At 33.3% G+C, this 20,302-nt stretch overlaps 1 protein-coding gene across 1 annotated transcript in view; it reads right to left on the bottom strand.

Moving 5' to 3' along the window:
• LOC122633334 (microtubule-associated protein futsch-like) overlaps window positions 1–20,302 on the bottom strand; it is a 65,023-nt gene that overhangs the window by 17,908 nt on the left and 26,813 nt on the right. The window contains exons 19-34 of the mRNA XM_043821123.1: window positions 16,230–16,358; window positions 16,011–16,116; window positions 14,646–14,723; window positions 11,845–12,069; window positions 11,574–11,734; window positions 11,264–11,475; window positions 10,904–11,108; window positions 10,061–10,102; window positions 8,468–8,657; window positions 8,221–8,356; window positions 7,818–8,148; window positions 7,507–7,710; window positions 6,233–6,474; window positions 6,100–6,154; window positions 5,498–5,725; window positions 6–3,899 (exon numbers count right to left, since the gene is read on the bottom strand). Of these exons, the coding sequence (XP_043677058.1) occupies window positions 6–3,899; window positions 5,498–5,725; window positions 6,100–6,154; window positions 6,233–6,474; window positions 7,507–7,710; window positions 7,818–8,148; window positions 8,221–8,356; window positions 8,468–8,657; window positions 10,061–10,102; window positions 10,904–11,108; window positions 11,264–11,475; window positions 11,574–11,734; window positions 11,845–12,069; window positions 14,646–14,723; window positions 16,011–16,116; window positions 16,230–16,358 (6,438 nt within the window). The remainder of the gene's footprint in view (window positions 1–5; window positions 3,900–5,497; window positions 5,726–6,099; window positions 6,155–6,232; window positions 6,475–7,506; window positions 7,711–7,817; window positions 8,149–8,220; window positions 8,357–8,467; window positions 8,658–10,060; window positions 10,103–10,903; window positions 11,109–11,263; window positions 11,476–11,573; window positions 11,735–11,844; window positions 12,070–14,645; window positions 14,724–16,010; window positions 16,117–16,229; window positions 16,359–20,302) is intronic.

Here is a 20,302-nt window from a genome sequence, read left to right as displayed (position 1 = left end):
AACTACTGTCTTCTCCTTCACGTCTTGCACTCCTGTTACTGTTTTGTCTTTCAGGTCTTTAACCCCAGCAACAGTTTTATCTTTTACATCATCCACCGATTTAGCAGCTCGTGAAGCAGCTTCTTTAGCACGTGCTTTTTCTTCTGCAGCTTCGGCTTTTGTTTTGTCCAAGAACTCTTTTACATCTTCAGAAGCATCGTCAACTGTTTGCTTAGCACCCTTAAAAATACCCGAGAAAAATCCAGATGCTTTTTCTTTAGCTTTTTTACTTTCCTTGTCAGCTTTATCTTTCGCTGATTGCGCACCATCTACGACAGCATCAGCAGAACTGGAAAGTGTACCCTTTACAACTGCGGCATCTTCTTTTAATTCTTTTGCTATATTATCCTTTGCATCATGTGCTTTTTCCGCAACTCCATGTGCTGCAGTTTCTACTTTATCAATTGCTTTTTTTCCATTAGAGATTATTTTGTCGCCTGCATCTACTGCTACATCGGCTGCTTTATCTTTGGCATCCTTTACGCCACTTACTGTCTTCTTTGTGACATCTTGTACTCCTTCCACCGTTTTTTCTTTTACATCCTTTGCACCAATTACTACCTTCTTTTTCACATCTTCTACTTCTGCTACTGTTTTATCTTTCAGGTCTTTAACTACAGTTACAGTTTTATCTTTTACATCATCTGCAGATTTAGCAGCTCGTGAAGCAGTTTCTTTAGCACGTGCCTCTTCTTCTTCAGCTTCGATTTTAGTTTCTTCTAAGAACTCTTTAACTTCGTCAGAAATATCTTCTACCGCATGCTTAGCTCCCTTAAATATGCCTGAGAAAAACCCAGATGTTTTATCTTTAGCTTTTTTAGTTTCTTTTATAGTTTTATCTTTCGTTGATTGAGCGCCATCTACAATAGCAGTAGCACCAGTAGTAAGTGCTCCTTTTACAACTTCAGCATCTTCTTTTAATTCTTTTGTTGCACTATCTTTTGCATCCTTCACACCATCTGCAACTTTAAGAGTTGTGGTTTCTATTTTATCAGCAGCTATTTTACCATCAAGCACAATTTTGTCTTTTACGTCTGTAACCACTGAAGCAGTTTTATCTTTGATATCTTTTACACCAGCTGCTGTTTTCTTCGTAAAGTCCTGGGCTCCTTCTACTGTTTTGTCTTTTGCATCCTTTACACCAGCTGCTGCTTTTTCGGTGAGATCCTGTGTTCCAATTACTACTTTGTCCTTTGTATCTTTAGTGACAGTTACTACTTTCTCCTTGATATCTTGCGTTATAGTTACTGTCTTATCTTTTCCATCTTTAACACTAACAGCTGTTTTCTCCTTAGCATCTTGCACTCCTGCTACTGTCTTATCTTTTAAATCTTTAATACCAGCTGCAAGTTTAATTTTTGTATCATCGGTAGTTTTTACAGCTTGCGCAGCTGCTTCTTTTGCACGAGCCTCTTCTTTGGCAGCTTCAGTTTTTGTTTCTGCTACGAAATCTTTAACATCATCGGAAATGTCTTCAGCTGTATGTTTAGTTCCCTTGAATATACCCGAGAAAAATCCAGACGTTTTATCTTTTGCTTTTTTAGTTTCTTTCGTAGCTTTATCTTTTACTGATTGGGCACCATCCACAACAGCACCAGTACCAACAGCGAGTGCAGTCTTTACAGCTTTACTCTCTTCTTTCAGTTCTTTCGCTACAGCATCTTTCACATCTTTTACACCATTTAGAACTCTCTGAGCTGCGATATCAATAGGTGCTTTTTCTGTAGGTGGAGTTTTTTCCTTAGTTGAATCTTCTTGATTTTGTGATGAAATCAAAGGTGATTGTTGATAACTACTGATCATTTCGGCAGTATTGCGCGTATCCTCTAGGAATTTGGCTGTTGTTTCTTTCGAATCACTTTGTGGTATTTCAGGAGGTAAACTTTTTTCTTTAGATTTACTTCGAGAGCCACGTTGCAATCTGGGACTTCTAAACATTCCGAAAATACCACCGCTTTTTTCTTTAGTTCCCTCATCTCCTGATCCTGATTCCTGGCTTTCTTCTTCTTTTTGAATCGATGATTTACTTAAATGTTCAGTATATTTTACATCTGCATTATAGGAATCTTCATCTGTGCTATCAAATGATCTCTCTTTCGAAATACTACGATCTCTTGTCCCTTTCTTAGATTTTGGTTTAGGACTTTTGAATATACCAAAGAAATTACCCTTTTCCTTACTCTCTTCTGCAGTTTCTTTATCAGATTTCTTATCTGCTGGTAGAGTTGGTTCCAATTTATATTTACCCGTTACATCGTACGAATGTTTACTAACTTTGTCTACTGGTACATCAGAGCTATCGTAAGTAGCAGCACTAAGCGTAGTTATTGGACTTGTAGCAATAGGTTTTGTATCCTCTATCTTGTAACCTACGTGAATTACATCCTCGCCGGCAACTTTACGTGTTTCTTCAAGGAATTTTTCTGTAGTGGATTTAAGTTCTTCGTCACTATAATCTAGAGATGAATCTTTTATTTTACTCGTTTTCTTTTCTTTCGATTTCGGACTTTTAAATATTCCGAATATACCACCACGTTCTTTACCAGTTGTACCTGCATCACTATCATCTTTATCTTCTTTCTTTGGTGATTCTTTCAAGTCAGATTTTTGAACATTTTCTTGTTTAGTTGGACTACTCTTTGACATTATTTCAAGATTTTGATTATCTTCTCGCTCTACATTTTTCCCTGTGCCATTAAGAGAGTCTATTGTCTGGTTTGATTGGATCGTTGTTGTTCCGTTAATATGTTCTTTTTTGATTCCTACCGTCGTAATCTTTTCTTTTACTTCGTGTACTACTTGAGGCTTAGTATGAGCTTCGATCGATGATTTGCTCTTTTTATCTTCTACAGGAATTGTTACTGATCCATTTTTTTCATTAGATTCTGTTGGTGCATGTAAAAGAGCAGCAGTATTCTTAGCATCCTCCAATAAATTTATAGTTGTAAGTTTTATATCAGATAGGATAGTTTCTGAATCTTTTTGTGGCGAAGGACCTTTATCGTGAGATATACTTACAGGTTTTGATAGTGTGTCGGAAACCGAAGTAATTTTACTTTCCTCATCTCCGCTATCAAAAGATGTCTCTTTCGAATCTTTGGATTTACCCTTCTTTAACTTAGGGCCTTTAAAAATACCCGAAAATATACCACTGCTTTTATCTTTCACCTTTTTTGATGTATCAGTTGTTCCTTCGTCGAGATTCTTTGCGAGATATTGAGCATCATATACATCTTTATACGCGGAATGACGCTTATCGGTAATTGATGTTCCATCCTGTTCTACTTGGCTCTTCGTTGGAACATCCGTTCCAATATTCGTTTTTATTTCTGTCATTTTAATCTTTTTATCGGAGTCTTTCATAGGTTGAGATGTCATATCACCTTGTAACAACTTCTCATCTACATCTTTACCTTCCTTAGACATCTTCTCTTTTTCACTAACTTCTACTTTACTATGAGGTAAAGTAGTAGAATCTGTGGAAGTTATAGTAACTACTGTGGGTTTAATATCTTTTACAACGGTAATCTCCCTAACAACTGGTTGTTCTACTACTAAATCCTTCTTTAAAATGCCTGTTTGTTTCGGGAAAGAAATTTGCTTCTTTGGATCCTTTTTCCCGCCATGTGCTCTTTCTTGTTTAATTATAAGAGGCTCTACATCATCTCTAACTTTTGGTTGTAGAATTATACCTAACTCTGCATCCCTAAATTGATCTGAACTTTTAGCTATCTCTTTATTAAATGAAGATTGCCCTACAGCACCTCTCACCTTCTCACTGTCCCGCATATCATCATAAACCACCGACCACCCTTCCTTCGCTAACTTCTCCTTTTCTTTCTCTGCCTCTGCTATTACACCTGTTAATTAAGTATTATATATTTTAGGCATCTGTAAACGTAACATATATAAGGGAGCACATTTTATTCGTTCATATTGCGTCATCATTAGTGTAAGCCGGCTCGTTCATCATTTTTCTTTGATTGGAGCAGAGAGTTAGATTGCCGCGTGGATTGTGCGTAGAGTGTATGTGCAGTGGAGCAGCCATCCATCAACTAATAAAAATAGATAAGCTATTTTCCAATGAATGAGTATGATAAAATATATATAAATAATTGATTATTAATTATCTATCATTTCCGATGTCGGAAGTATTCTTGCGTACTGCAATTGTTGATGTAAATGTGCGATGTAACATTGTGTTTTGTATATTTAAAAAAAAATATTTGAATATTCCTTAATACTGAAGGGGATAAATATTTAAATGAACAATATTAAATACAAGTGCATAAAACTCGGGATTTTTCGTTTCCTAAATGATTCTTTATTACTGTAAACTTTGATAAAACTATCTACTCGATTTCTATTTCTTTTACTTCGCTAATAAACATATGTGTATCTATTTACAATCTATAAAGACGGCTGCTCCGTGCGTCCACACAGTAAGGCCACACACATTTGACTGTTCATGCATCGCCAAATAATTGTAGCATAATCTTGCTGAAACAAATTGCTAGGAATGTGTTGAAGACTAGAAAATGTATTAGCGAAATGATTAAATGAATTATGTTAGAAATCGTATAATCATATACGATATTATACATATATGAAATGTCGATCGAGAGGCAAATTAAATAAATCAGTACTTATTAAGAAAGATAAGCAAGCTGAAATATGAAGATATCCACAGCGGCGTCCGGAACCTGTGAGTAAAATTAAAAGACAAGATGGTAACCGTTCTAGTGCATTATCACGCGAATGTATCATCGCGTTTGCACATATTAAATATAAATTAATTATTTGAATAATAAGATAATACTCAAATTTGTTGCTCTTCTAAATCGTTATACGAAGAATTAATTTTTCACTCTAGGAACAAAAAAATTGTTTTCTTTTAGAAAAATCTATTACGATCAAACAATATAAAAACATAATCCATTATGAGATGGCACCTTATATACATAGAAATTACAGAAACTTTAAAATGTACTTTTCGTTCTCATTACACAATAAATAATGAAATGATAATGTGCTATTCAGTGCGTTAAAAGTGTCAATACGAAATATTTTTATTAAGTTATTTATCATTAAAAATTAATATTAATTGTTTAATGATTGTATTATTTTTAAATATATATATATGTACATATAGTTAACAATATAGTTAACAATTTTTATTATATCAGAAAATTTCGCAATTTGTATAATTTCCACAGAATTTTATTAATAATAAAATTAATAATTTTTTTTTTAATTGTAAATAGTTAATATAAAATAAATTGATATTTTAGAACCAAGCGTGCGTTACCGTATTGGGCTGAACATGCTGCGAAAGTTCGAATGAAATAAGTAGGTGCTCATCAATAGCTTTTCGTTTCCTTTTAATAATAGTATCCTTTTTGCAAATAAAGCACGGCCCCTCAACCCACCAGTTTAGTAGTAATACTAAATCACTTACCAGAAACTATTTTATTAGCGTCAGCAATCACCCTTTGTCGCTTTTTTTCTTCGTCGTCGAGCTCGTCGCGTGATTTTTTACTCATCGTGTCGGTAACGTGACATTTATGTTCAATGAAATCAGCCATCATATCTCCCAATTCTTTCTCATCACTTGCATATTTATCTTTGATGGGTGTCGAGGTTCCGTTGAATACAGTGCCATTTGCGATTGTGACATGCTGCTTGGCTGTTAAGTGCGAGAAACGTGTTGTGAACGAAGAGCCCAAAATTCAACGTGTTAAAATATGTTAAATTATGACGTGATTCATCTGCTAGTGATGCATTAGAAAAAATGGAAGGTAACACGAAATCATGGTTGAGCAATTATTTAGCGTGCATATATTGTTTGTTAATCACTATTATATCATTTTAAAAACGTAAAATATTTTCTTTCTACTGCTTATTATTTTTATTAAGTAATAATTTAAAAAATGCATAGTAATATTTCAAATAACAAAGGCAAAAATTTATTATCATATACTGTAATAAAATTAAATTATAAAGATCATTATTGTTTTTTTCACACACTGTAGCTATCACTATTCACAATTTTTTACTTACATCGTTTATCCTGCAAACGACCAGTGTTACTAAGCTCTTCTACGGATTCAGATTCCTAGAATTGATTAATATTTCATTATAATGTTTGATAATTTGCAATGGTATGGTAGGATTTATCCATAATACCGCATACCTTCATTCTATCTGGTTCCTCATAATCAGGATCCATTTTTGGATCCATAGTTGCATCACGTCGAAGAGATGTGTCCCTCGAAGGTCCTAATTCTTCTTTTAAGGAGTCAAAACCTGGCTGATCTAATTGAACCCTTGCAACTGCTTTTTCGACATCATCAGTAACAAGTTCTACGTTAAATATACATTTGTTAACAATATCTTCTCGGCCAATCTTATTGAGCGCCTTTTCTAAGGTATTACCTATAAAAAGAATTATATTCATATTGTATTATATATATTCATGCGTTTATATCTATAATATGCTCAAAGTATAGCTACGTAATAAATATTTATAGCAATGTAATAATACGAAAAAATTCCGCCAAATAAATAAACAATATTATATATATATATATATATTCATTTTTTTCTAACCAACGCTCTGTATAAATAACTATTTATATTCATAAATTTTTCTCTATAAGCAACGCACTATATAAATAAATATTTATATTTAAAAACTTTTTTTAAGCAACGCATTTCTAAAAATAATGCGTTTATTTTTTTCAATTATTCCATTTATAAAACATACCTGAAACTTTGGAAGTGTGAAGACATATCGAAGATGTTTTATGAAATATTAATAAAAGTTCGCTAGTATATAAATTCGTCGTTGGATTTTTGTACTCTTGATATAAAGATATGTACATCTTAGTTTCTAATTTACAACAACATGCACCATATAAAAATTATTTTTTTTTAGATCACTACTTTTCACAAGGTCACTGATAGTAATATCAAAAACAGATAAAATTATTACGAAGTAATCAATATAAATTCTTAAGCAGAAAACTGACGAGTAATAAGCGACAAAGACGAATAAATTTGATCGTATCCCCTTCGTGTTCTTTAGACCGTACTACGCGGCTGTTTGTCGTTCCACTGATTGCAGAGACGTTTTGCGTACTTTGTCAGAATAAGATGGAATCATTATAGTAGTGGGAAAGGGAGAGAGAGAGAGAGAAAGAGTGAGAGTAAGAGTCGTGAGTTATGTCAGGCATAATAATGTAGCATGAGATCATCAACAACGTTACGATTGAGATTCCACACGTCTGAGTCAATCGCAGTGAGCAAATCTTATTTTTTGACCTTGCGTGATGATCGCGCTTCGACGATTATGGTTTAATTATGATGCATCTTACTAATACAAATTTAATTCTTTTTACGCCTATTTATATAAGTCTACGATATATAGTACAAACTATAATAACTTTTAAGTATATTTGAACTTACCCGTTGCTTTATTTCCATTACTTTGCCAGAGTTTGAACATTGCTGCCGCTTGTTGAGCTGGTTTATCAGGATATTCCTGTTTTATCAAAGACACATCGTTCGGAGCAATATTAAGTTCTTCTGCTAATTGTTCCCAATCTTTGCCTAGTAAATTTGCTATATCCCTTAAACGTATAGTTGCTCTATGTATAGCATCTGGCCGACCTAAAAATAAAAAGAATAGGAAATCTCTGCCGAATACATAACTGATAACAAAAAATATAGTCCCAATAGCAATTATAAAAATAAAATAATAAATCATTATTACATACTGATTCCACCATCGCGTAGAAAACTGTAATTTTTCGATAATTCAAGTAAATCCAATTCTGAAACCGCAGGTTCAGGAGAAATCTTTTCAGGTAACAAAATATTCAATGTACATATTGGTGTTTGTGGCACCTCGCCTTTAGGAACCTTAGGCTCGCTCATAAACATTATTCGACCCATCATATCTGCCGCATCTGGATCTTTTATCCGCGCAGTAAACGGTACTCTATTTTCTTTAAACGCTCTGAATGGCAATTGAAGCTGTTCGCCACTTTTTAATACTGGTACAAGATTACCCGTAAATTCCATGTATTGAGTTTTGCCTTCTAACACCTGTAAACGTACAACGTCAAAAAAAAAATTATATTTTATTTCTTATCACAATAAAAAGTTTAATGCACTTACTTCAACATCTCTACTCTTCGCAACTTCTGTAAAATGCTCTTGATGTTCAAGAGTTTTATCCTCTTTATCATCAGTCATACAAAATACGCGTATCCTTGCCTCCAAAGGATCTATACGTTTTGCGAAGACTACAAATCTATAAATAATATCGAGTAATGTTTCAAAATTGAAAAATACGTACGCCGAGATAAATATAATTATTGTGTTAACAAGTGTTGTTTCGATTCATTATAAATGTCAAACGTACTTAGCCATAAATGGTACATGGGTAGCATGAGTATATAATTCTGTTGCCATTTTTGTCGCTTCCGAAATATTTCGGCAGTCCATTAGCCAAAAACGAGCAGATACCGTGGTAGTGAAAGAGACACAATCCTTGACGAAAGTCAATGGTGTCGAACCTGTGACATCCTCCCAGACTGCCCGAGACTGACCCCCTGAACGACATACATGTCAAGTCCAATAACATTATTAAAATATGTCCGTGCTAGAAATGCTCAATAACAGTAGTGAAACGTGTGTTTTTATCCGGTGCGACCGAAATTAATTACAGTCTCGAATAAATGTGAAAAGAATAAAGTAATTTTTATAATATTGAAATTGTTTTCAATGATTATGAGTGCAAATATGTTGATTTCATTAGCAGACAAAAAGGACAGGAGGATGCTTGACGAAATCATTCTCGTTTTATAATGAACATGAACAATGATCTTCAGAAATATCATTTTTCTTGATACACAAGATATGATAAAAATATGTTTATATATTGTAGGCATAGATATGCTTATTGTGTGTATATATATATATATATATATATATATATATATATATGCATGTACATACACACACACAGATACATATTTACAAATTGGGTAAAAAATAGAAATTCATTAAAACCTGAAAATACATATAGAACAATATATGTATGTGCTGTTTGTAAGAACTTATGAACGTTTTGTATTTAACATCGGTCTCTATAAATGTGCTAACGTTACGTGCTATGGATTATTATGTACACAAGACGTATATAATGAAAAAAAAGCTTCATTATTTGCATATTTTTATACGCACCAATTGAGAAAAGGTAATATTTATAAATACCTATAAAAAGCAACACGAATGTACTCCTATTTCGAAGATGTGTATTTGAAAAACATCGCACAAACATTAGCGAATTTATTGAAATAATTGGAAAATATAGTGTGATATATTCCATCAAATTGTATTTTAATAACGAAAAAATGTGATTGAATCTGTGATATATGTTAAACAACTACGAAGCCTCAGATTAAAATATAAACTAAAAAGTGTGGCTGTGCGTATGTAATAATTTAACGTAAAAGAAATGCGATTTTTTGCAACAATTCCTCATTATGAGAATGTACTCTAACGTCGAATGCACTTCCACGATTTCAGAGAGGTACATGTATTTTACAATAAGCACAATGTCAATTAGAGAAATTGAGTTCGAATAAAAGCTTGATATATTGAAGCGATTACCATTCAACTGAATGTGCTGAAACAAAAACTTTTAAGTTAACGCTTACGATGAGCTAAGTAATAAAACTTTGATCTACTTTAATTAATAATCCATACCTAAATGACTCAATCCTAACAATATGCAAGCATTAACAATGAATCACAACAAGATATGTATACAACAATGGTACTCAACGAAATGTTTCTATGGAACATGCAGCTACCATCTCCCTTTTAAATCTCTATCCGAAGGTCTTCGGGATACTGCCACTGGTAACGAGAAAACTTTAAACGATGCATACACTTTCAATAAGAAGATTATAAATTACAGTCGAAAATAATTCACTTGGCTGACACTTACTCGATAGACGAGATCTTCCTCGACCCTTCAGTATCGATATTCCTTTTTTTAAAAAGAGAAAAATTGTTTACGTGTCTGATTTATGTAACTAGTAAAAAAAACTAATTTTTGCAAACTATTATGAACTAATTGTAAGAATAAATAATCTTATCGTCTATCATATCGTATATTTCACATTTTATAAATTAACGACCTTTTTATACATACTATGCGTTTCCCTTCATTAAGTGTACTCAATATTTAAAAAGATTAAACCCTGAATTATTTATTTATCTAGTTGAAATACATTATATAAATAATAATATAATATTTGAAGAAACAATTATCTCGCCCGATACCAAAGGGTGAACCGCAGTCAGTGTTTATCAGCTACAGATAAATTATAGATTACTTAGTAAAGAAAAAGAATCAAAAATAAAAAAAAAATAAAAAAAAAATAAAAAAATAAATAAATAAAAAATAAATAAATATATCGTGATCGTAAATATGAAAACGACATAATTAGTTTTATATGCGTTACTACAAATACACAATAGATTATTGTAAAATATAACACTTAAATATCGCAAATATTATTACATGTGTGTATGATATAAAATAAAAAACCGAGAGCATGCCGCGCAGTCCCGACGACCTGAGAACAGACGAGATTGCCTACCGACGTTGTCATCATGCCTAACTAAACTACAAGTCGATTACTCGAATGCTTAAGAAATCTGGCAAGATATATATTTATGACACCCAAATTGATTGCGACAAAACGATTTTCAGCAATTTATCGGTAAGAGATTTTCCAGTAAGACGGTACGCTGCTCTACAATATTACGTGCAAGCATATATTACCAGTTATGCTGCACAGGAGCCTTAGAGTCGGTGCATCCCCCGAGTATTGGTTAATCATGCCTTTATTAGCTGCTTGTGGTACCGGTATTGTCAAAGTTATGGGCTTATGGAACTTTCGTCGTCGTGGTTCTACCGTTACTATGGGCGATACTGCGACTCGATTACCTAGTAGTTTTGCTACTAGTTCAGCTGGTATTGGATGGGCCTAAACATAAATTCAAACATCAATACATCATCACTTAAATAAAGAATAATCATTTTCTACGTCGACGTATCATTTCTTGAATTATTACAGTATAACGATTACCACATTGCAAATCAAAACAAAAATAATTTTTCAAATAATATTTGAGATCTTACCTGTAAGCCAACCCTAATCTTCTTGGTTAAAGCTGCAGGTGGGAAAACAGCTTGAACCTGAGGAACAGCTGACGAAGATACAGTACCACCTTCTGGCCCAACCGCATGTACTTCTTGCCTTATACGAGAGACAACCGCGAAATAATGTGGAAAATCAGCAGTAAGTATCCTTACGATACGCGACGTTTGGAGATCTTCTAGCTGGCTTAATTCTAAAAAAAAGGAAGAAGACAAGGTGAAAGATATTAGGATCGTTGGAAAGAAAGATTATAAGGATCGATGGAGAATCAAACGTAAAGGAGAAATATACCTTCTCCTTCAAAGCTCTCATTGAGAACATCCTGTACAGCCTCCTCGCTAGCCTCCAGGGTGTGTTCGCGCCAAGTTTCTCCATTATCGGAACGTAAGATAACTATTTCTCGTTCCTTCCCTCTTAATGATGCAAAATGTGGCACCTCTATGATGACGGGTCTGAATTTAAAAAAATAAATGGAGGGTACATCAAAGTTTGTGTTCGACTAAAGACATAATAGATATGATGCAAATGAAATGTTAATTTTGTTTTATAAATTTAAACCTACCCTAAAAATTTAGCACCGACTGGTCCAAGTTCCAAAATACGACTGGCCAAAGCCTCGCCTTCCATTAAAGGAGGCGGATTGGTCAATTTATCTCTCCTTAGGTATCTGCAAGTTACTCGCATCGGCATTGCTGCTTTACGTGGAGGCACGATAACCCGAACTCCACTGTGTCTACATCCCCGCATTGCACCACCTCTCGCGTCGACCAGGAAAGAAACCAGGAAGCTATCGTAGTAGATCGATTTTAGAAAACTCATATTGATAATTCACCATATACGACTTGCCGTAGAATACTATACATCGATACAATATACAAATCTTTAAGAAGGTATAAATAATTTTCTTTAAGAAGGAAATAAATAATTTTCTGAATAAATATATGAAACCACAATCGATGTTTCGTTCGTTCCTATTATCCTGAAGAAATTGTAAATTTTTAATTTAATTCCATCGAACATGGAAACCTTGATAATAAAACTTATTTAATTAAGATCGGTTAATTTCTTTTTTTCTTTTTTGCAATACGATATTCGTTGCCTTATAATTAATTATATCATAGCCAAATCGCATTGTACGCTAAGCGTGTAGTAATGTGAAAGATTTAATATGCATCGCCAGAGTGATATATAGTAGTACTATGAAACGCAAAGCAAAAACGAGTCAATCTCAAGACTATAGATTAGAAATGCGATACGTTTGATATTGTAAAGATTTGATATAATAGATATGTATATGTAAGTATGTTCGCTTCGAATTTAAAATAATTATATACGAATAACAAATGAGACAAAATTGTAATGGATCTCTTTCCGTGTTTATCGTATGTATTGACCTTTTTACGAATGTTTCTTTGAAAGTTTCATTCTGATCGATAAAGTGATTATTAAATAAGACATAATAATAATAACGACAAGAATAAGCTATACGAGAAGCTAAGCACTATAATTTTTATTTATTTTTTTTTTTGTTTTGTTCTTTTAATAAATGAAGCTGCAAGCTAAACAAAATGATCACACCAACTAACTATATGAAAACATCGATAAGGTCAATTGTTAAAAACAAAAAAGTATCAATTGAAAATTCATTCAAACAGTTTTTATATGCGAATGACTAATGATACCAGACAAGAAAGATCATCTGATTGAATTTGTATGATATGTACGTTAGCTGTAGGCAACGTTTTTACAGCGAATACATAAATCGATAAAATAGAATTTTAATAATACTTTTTCAACAAATATCTTAGAGAAACGATCGACATGATTCATAATTCGATATGTGTTCGCTGTTAGACGAACTTTAATTATCTAAAATATCACTAAAAATCTTCGACTACAGGGGTAATGTGCAGCAGGAATGAAAAAGTGTTGAACGCATGAAAGTACAATTCAGGAGCACAACGTCTAATAGCAGAAGCTAAAAGATTCAAGTGAAGATCACTTACTTTCTCCATTGTGGGATTCTGCGAGTAGCGCAAATAAAATAACAGAGGATCGGAAACAAAATAAAAAACGCGTTAGTATTCATTCGTTCCATAAATATGACGATGAATGATGCCATAAAAAAAAGAAAGAGAAAAAGAGAGAGAGAAAGAGAGAGATGAGATCATGATTATTATATTCTGCCACAACTTTACAGATTTTCGAACGTATTAATATATCAGCGGATAGTTAATGAATCATTTAATGATCCTTTAAAATATTGTTAATTGATAATCGCTGATTACTTCGAAAACCCGCAATAATCACACGCAAACCATTTTTATATTGTACACATTACGGAAGGGAGAAATAACAATAATAATTATGTATTATAGTAGAGACGCGCGAGGTAACACATCACTCACACTATGCGAAAAATAGACATACATTGGGATTGCAACGTAAGAGGAAGGATTTCGAAATCTGCCTGATATGCTGTCAATTGAAATCATTCATAAATATACATACATATATATATACATATATATATATATATATATATAAATTTAAATATATATTATTTATAATATATAAATTTTTGTGATCAGTATATCCAAATTTACGACAAGAATATGTAAATATTTTCTATCAAAAATGAAATTCCATTAATTCCTGAATAATGTATATATAATATTTTTTTTTATTTTATCATCATTATCATAATCATCGTCATCGTCATCATCATCATCATCATCACTATCACCATCATTACCATCATCGTCGTCATCATCATCATCATCATCATCATCATCATCATCATCATCATCATCATCATCATCATCATCATCATTATTATTATCAGCATAAAAGACGACAGATCTCGTTTTATGCGCAAACATAGCTGAACAAAAAATAATTTTACTAATATAAGTCCGCACGAGCAACAGCCGCTTTAGACTAATATTCCGTAATTTTTCTTCTCTTTAGAATTCACGACGGATGAACGATTCTTCTTTTTAATAACCAAGAGATAACTTAAATACGATCGCTTATGTAATTGTCCCGGTAAAAATGATTTGTCATGTGCAAAAGGTCGTGTAAAAAATACATTTCTTATTATTCATATCATTTCTGGCGTTAAAAAGAAAACATTCTCTATGACTTTAATCTAACTTAAACACGTTGCGTACTATTTTTATTGACAATTTTAATCGATATACATACGTGCTTGATTTAACTTTGAATATAACAAATGTATATTTTATCGTAGAGAATACCATTAAAATATTTACGATACATGTGCGTGTAATTTCTGATAGAAAGAATTGTATACTACTATCAAGCACGTGAGTTGTATATAATAAAAACGGAATGGTATACCTGTCCCTCCACATTCCTTGTCCTTTTGACACGGTACCGAGAGCAGCCAGCGATGTAATTAGGAACTCTATAGAGGCACTAATCTCGGAAGAAAACCGTGTATGATTATCGACAATTGTTTTATTTCATGCACATGCTTAATGTTCTGTTTGTAATCGTGCAGTTCACGTTTCGTTCTTAGAATCTTTTGCAATTGATGCAACACTGCCAAACGTCTTTCTCGAAACTCATAAAATTGTGCTTCATAATATACTCGAAACAATCACACATCGAAAACAATCACATTTCGAAAATAGAACTATATGACGTAAGTTCTTCCTCAGACATAAACCTATATAAGAGATCCAATCGATGCGTATTAGTTAAAAAAAGAAATGTACGATACTAAACGAAATTATTATCGTGTTATCGAAAAGAATCGTTCATCGTAAGATATTGAACATTTCATGCTAAATTGCTACATCGTTTAACAATGCTACGAGCAAGACAAGCGGCAAAATAAAAACACGTATGAATGCAAAGGTGTAAACGGAACAACTGGCTTTCATTTAACTAACTAACGAATTGCATTGAAGTATCGATGAATCGCGATGTTTTGTACATAGAGAAAGTGATATGATATATGCAAGGACATAATGAATATATTTTTTTTAACGTATTATACGCGTTTTTTTTCTTTTCATATATTTCTCAAAATATTCATCAATTAATAGCAAAAATAATTTCTTTATTCTGATACGATCAGTTCAACTTTGTAACATGATTTCGTACGTTTTAATAAACGTTTATAGACATCGATAATATTGCCAGTTATAGCTTGAGAGAGAAATTAGAAGTAAACTAGAAGATAAATTACATAGCAACCAATAATTTGAGGATTAGTTACAGCAGGATACTTTCATCAACACACACCGTATCACACTATAATACACAACATTATTGTCTCTTCGTAATCAACACTATACCATTACGGCACGAGAGTACGCTAATGTACGAGATGCAGTATCTTATGCAGTGTACACGTTTCTGGCATCGACACAAATATTTTTAACTCTTTATCGTCCAAGATTTCGACAACGGTACTTAATCGTCGTGTGTACAAAAGTTTTCGTAAATACACACGCATTTCTTAAGTCTTTATTTCTATATATACTTTCATGACCGTGTATTTGTTATATTAACGAGATAAGCTGTACAATTATTACTTTTATTTGTATAACCAACATACTCAAATTCGACATTTAATCGAATAGCACGTAACCGCTAATAATAATACAGCTTATCGATATTTGTCGTACTAATTTTAATAAATTAGCTAATTCTCATTATAAAGTATATAAGGAAAAAATATAAATCGATACATACCCAACGTGAACCGGATGCCTATTGATATCTATATTGTCTGGCTTGAGATTTGCGGCATTAGAACGTTGATAATTTTCCTTGGTGATCATTTCTGTTATTGTGGGAGCTAGAAGGACGTAAACAAGAGAAAATGGTAATGTTGTTTGCGATAATAATCGTACGATATCTCCCGTTGTTAAACGACTTTAAACAGGACAAAAAAATCATCGTTTAACATACCTCCAGCATGTCGATTATCTCTCTCATCATCCGTCACATTGACACGCATGGAATCGTCTCCCATAGATTTCATATCATCAACAGTCATGTAACGGTATTGATGTTGGTCGCTGAGCATTGGATCTTCACCTGTAGAGACGAACAATAACATCTTTATTACGGATCACGCTACACTCGTCAAGAAGTTCTTCGTTAGAATGAATAAAAAATGATAGATTATAAGTATCGTATGAGTAATACGATGTCACGATAACATGATAAAGTCGTATGCACTAGTATAAAATGTATGGACATGGTTATGCCTGCAACGAAAATAAATAATATCATTGCCAATAAAATTATTAGGAATAAGCCAAAAAAGCGAGATCAAAATTGTAGCAAAGGGTTTTCCAAGTAACTGATTTTTCTCTATCATGTTCTTTTTAAAAAAAAGAAAGAACACATCGAGTTCTTTCTTTCTTCTTATTCTTCTTCTTCCTTATCTTCGTCTGTTTAATTTCGTAACTGTTTAATTTAAGTATACTGATTAAATCTCTGTTGCTTAAGATAGGAAACAATAAAATACATAATACTTGTGTAACTCGTCGAATTATCTATCGTCGAATCATAAAATAAAAGACAGTGTTAATATGAATGGTAATTCATTTTTCATACGACTGATATAAAATCTTCTCGCATTTGCGATTGCGTATTATCAGACATTCCAAGAATGTAGGCCACAATTATTCAATAGATGGACAGCCCACAAATTCACCGCCCACATCTAATGTTATCGGCATAAAAGCAAATTATTCTTCGCACTTGTGTATGTTAAAGCATGTAAGATGTAGTAATATCTAAAAATAAAGACAAACAACATTATGTTGAGTTATTCGAGCATGTAAAAAGACCTTGAACTGTCGATGCTACGCAATGATTGCTGTCAAATAATCTCATTTTTTCCCCCATCTCTTTTTCCTGATCTGTTTTTCTTCGTTTTTTCCCGCCCGTTTTTTCCCGCCCATTTTTCGTACAATCGCAATGTAATTTTAAAATGATATATACCTAATGGATAGAACGATATTAGTTCGAGTTTTCTTTGGAAAAGCTTTCGGGTAACTATTGCGGAACTAGCTCTGAAATCTGAAGTCGTCCACACATTTAGATATGTTTAACTTTATGGTATGAACGTAACCGTAACATAGAAACGCTAATTTTATCATCGTTCAAGGACACGTGCTACTGAAACAGTCCTGTTAGACGTTCTAAGACGCTTCTATCTACAAAACAGCCAATCTTATAGTCGGTGACCTATATCTTCTGGAGAGTTCGCGCGCTAATCATCTCTCGGAAGATCAGCTATGTAATCGTGTCAAATCTCGTTGAATTGACCTGAAGCGTCATAGACGAAAATAGTCTAATAATAATCTACAAGAAATTATGACTCTTATTAGTTCTATCACTCATAACGTAATAATATTCTCATCTATAAGTATATACAATTAATGCCATCAAATTTGGTTATCGACTCGAAATAAGAAAAAAAAAAAAAAAAAAAAAAAATTAAAAGTTACGGCCGGATAAACCTCGTTCTCGCATCTTAATTTAATAGTAATCTACGAGAAATTATGGCTCTTAATAGCTCTATCACTCATAACGTAATAATATTCTCATTTATAGGCATACGTATAACGCCATCAAATTTTGTTATTGACTTGAAAAGAAAAGAAAAAAAAAAAAAAAAAAGAAAATTAAAAGTCACGGTTAGGTGAATTTTACATTCGCATCCTTAGTCATTGTCGTATATTTCTTATGTCATTTTGATACAACTGTCTGTCTCATCGTTATGTCGTATTCACGTAACCTGCTATATATTTCTCTTCCTCCTATAAACTTAATTAGATATAATAACTTCTTGTCATTTTTCTGAATGCATATACACGGTATTCATTTACTCGTATTATTACCAATGTGACTTTATTATATCTTCTTTACTTATTCCATTCATTCATTTTGTGATAAACAAAAAAATATGCAAGTAAAAATATATCATTCGATTTCTATCGTCATCGATGTCGATACAAATTTCGTAAAACCACTGGATAATTTTATCGATGTAGTAAAATAGTAACTATTTGATACTATAACGTAATTCGTAGTACGAGGTGGTCATAGCTTAATATAAAACGAATTGTTTGTGTCTAAAAGATTGGTGCTATAGCTTGGCGTCCTTGTCTCGCGCTTGCGTTTACATTTGCAATGCAGAACGCATGTCTGCGCCATTGTTACGGTATACTTCCGTTGTCTATATACACACACACACACACACACACACACACACACACACACAAAATGAATATTGAAGTTTTATTAATGAATGCAAGCTTTCAAAATAAAGTCACGTTGGTTCCATGTCCATTTATATTACGTAACATATAGAAAATATTTTCGATACGCATTTAACTAACTATTCGTAACCTAAGAGAAAGAAAAAAAAAACTGAAAGAAAGATACTTCCTTTCGATCATCGAATGAACGCCGAATACGAATGGCGCGAAAGTTTTGAAATTTTGACGAACGTGCACGTGTTAATTCATCGTGAATGATTACGAAAAGCATAATGACAATCGTGCATATGATGACCGTGCATGAAATGATGTGCATGGAGCGAAATAACGACAAAGATAATTGCATATTTACATATGATGTCGCTGTTCCTGCTGCGTGCACACCCGCAGCATGTCATCCCTTTCGATTCTTTTCCCTTTGCCTTTCCCTTTGCCATTTTGAACGAAAGAACGACGTTGACGTTTAAGAAAACGAAATTAAGAAAACAAAAAAGATAAAAGTAGAAAAACTAGAGATAACGGGGAGCGTCGCTTATATCGTCTTGTGCCTTTCAACGGTAATAAGTGCACTGGTGCACTGTCACGAGGTTACATACGGTGCACAGTAAGTACTCTGTATAGTCAACGCCATATACGATGGTATAGAGCAATTTAGAGGGAGTAGGAGTTACGTGTGTCTCATAATTATTACATCACTGATTACTCGCAACTGTGCGTATCCCTTTGATCCGTAGATAGAATGATCACCGTCGATCTTTTTACGATGCTTCGTACGTCCTCGTTGTTTTATTTTTATTTTTCTTTTTTTTTTCTTTTTATCACCGAATATTTTGATGAAACAATCTTCGCGAGAAAGACGATATCGTTGAAACGAATCGAATTATCCGTGTGACCACCTTGTCGTCTGGGATTCTAAGCGAATATTGATCTCCTTCACGTGATATTTCCGCGAAGGATCGACGAAATATGTAACGTGAATTCTGTTTATTTCTTTATCTCGCGACGAATCAGATGTGCGTCATCCAACGGGATAGAACGTTGGAGCTGTTAAATCGATGAAATCGTTTTACCGTAGAAAAAACACAATTGGAACGCCTTCTCTTTGACACACCTCCGATACAACGTTTGCATCCACGGGGGTCAGGAACAGCGACTGTTTTGAGATTAATACAAGTTCGACGTAAGACTACTGCTAGAAACGTGACCTCATTCCATGAATCACCAATTTTATAATAGTCACTGCCTTCGAGCTTTCCCGCCAATTTATTTACACGCCGCGAGGTATCGCCGTTGCCCGTTCACCGTTCATCGTTGAAACAACAATCGTAATTTCTACTCTCTAACTCGGCTTTTCTCGAAATCTATACCTACTTACGTCTATACCGGCAAGATAAGGAAAACTTCGTGAAAAATATAGACCTTTCCTAACAATAATCATACGTACGTACGTACGTACGTACGTATGATAAGTACGTTAAAAGACGTCCGACTCGTGTCGTGTTTATCGATCGAATAATCTAAGATCGATCAATTCGAAATAAATATCTAATGAGATATGGATATAATTATTACAAGACGTGCTGGCGCTTGGCAAAAGTCCTTATCCGAAAAATCTCGATCGAACGCAAGTCTTACTTCGCGAACGTCAGCGACGGATATAAAGTCTTCCTGGAAACATAAATTACGAAAGATAATCGCTTGATGGGTTGAAACGAAAAAAAAAGAAAATAAGAAAAAAAAAAAAGA

The sequence above is a fragment of the Vespula pensylvanica genome, chromosome 1 (genome assembly GCF_014466175.1).
Source record: "Vespula pensylvanica isolate Volc-1 chromosome 1, ASM1446617v1, whole genome shotgun sequence".
Lineage (NCBI taxonomy): Eukaryota > Metazoa > Arthropoda > Insecta > Hymenoptera > Vespidae > Vespula > Vespula pensylvanica.
This window is presented reverse-complemented; position numbering and strand designations above follow the sequence as displayed.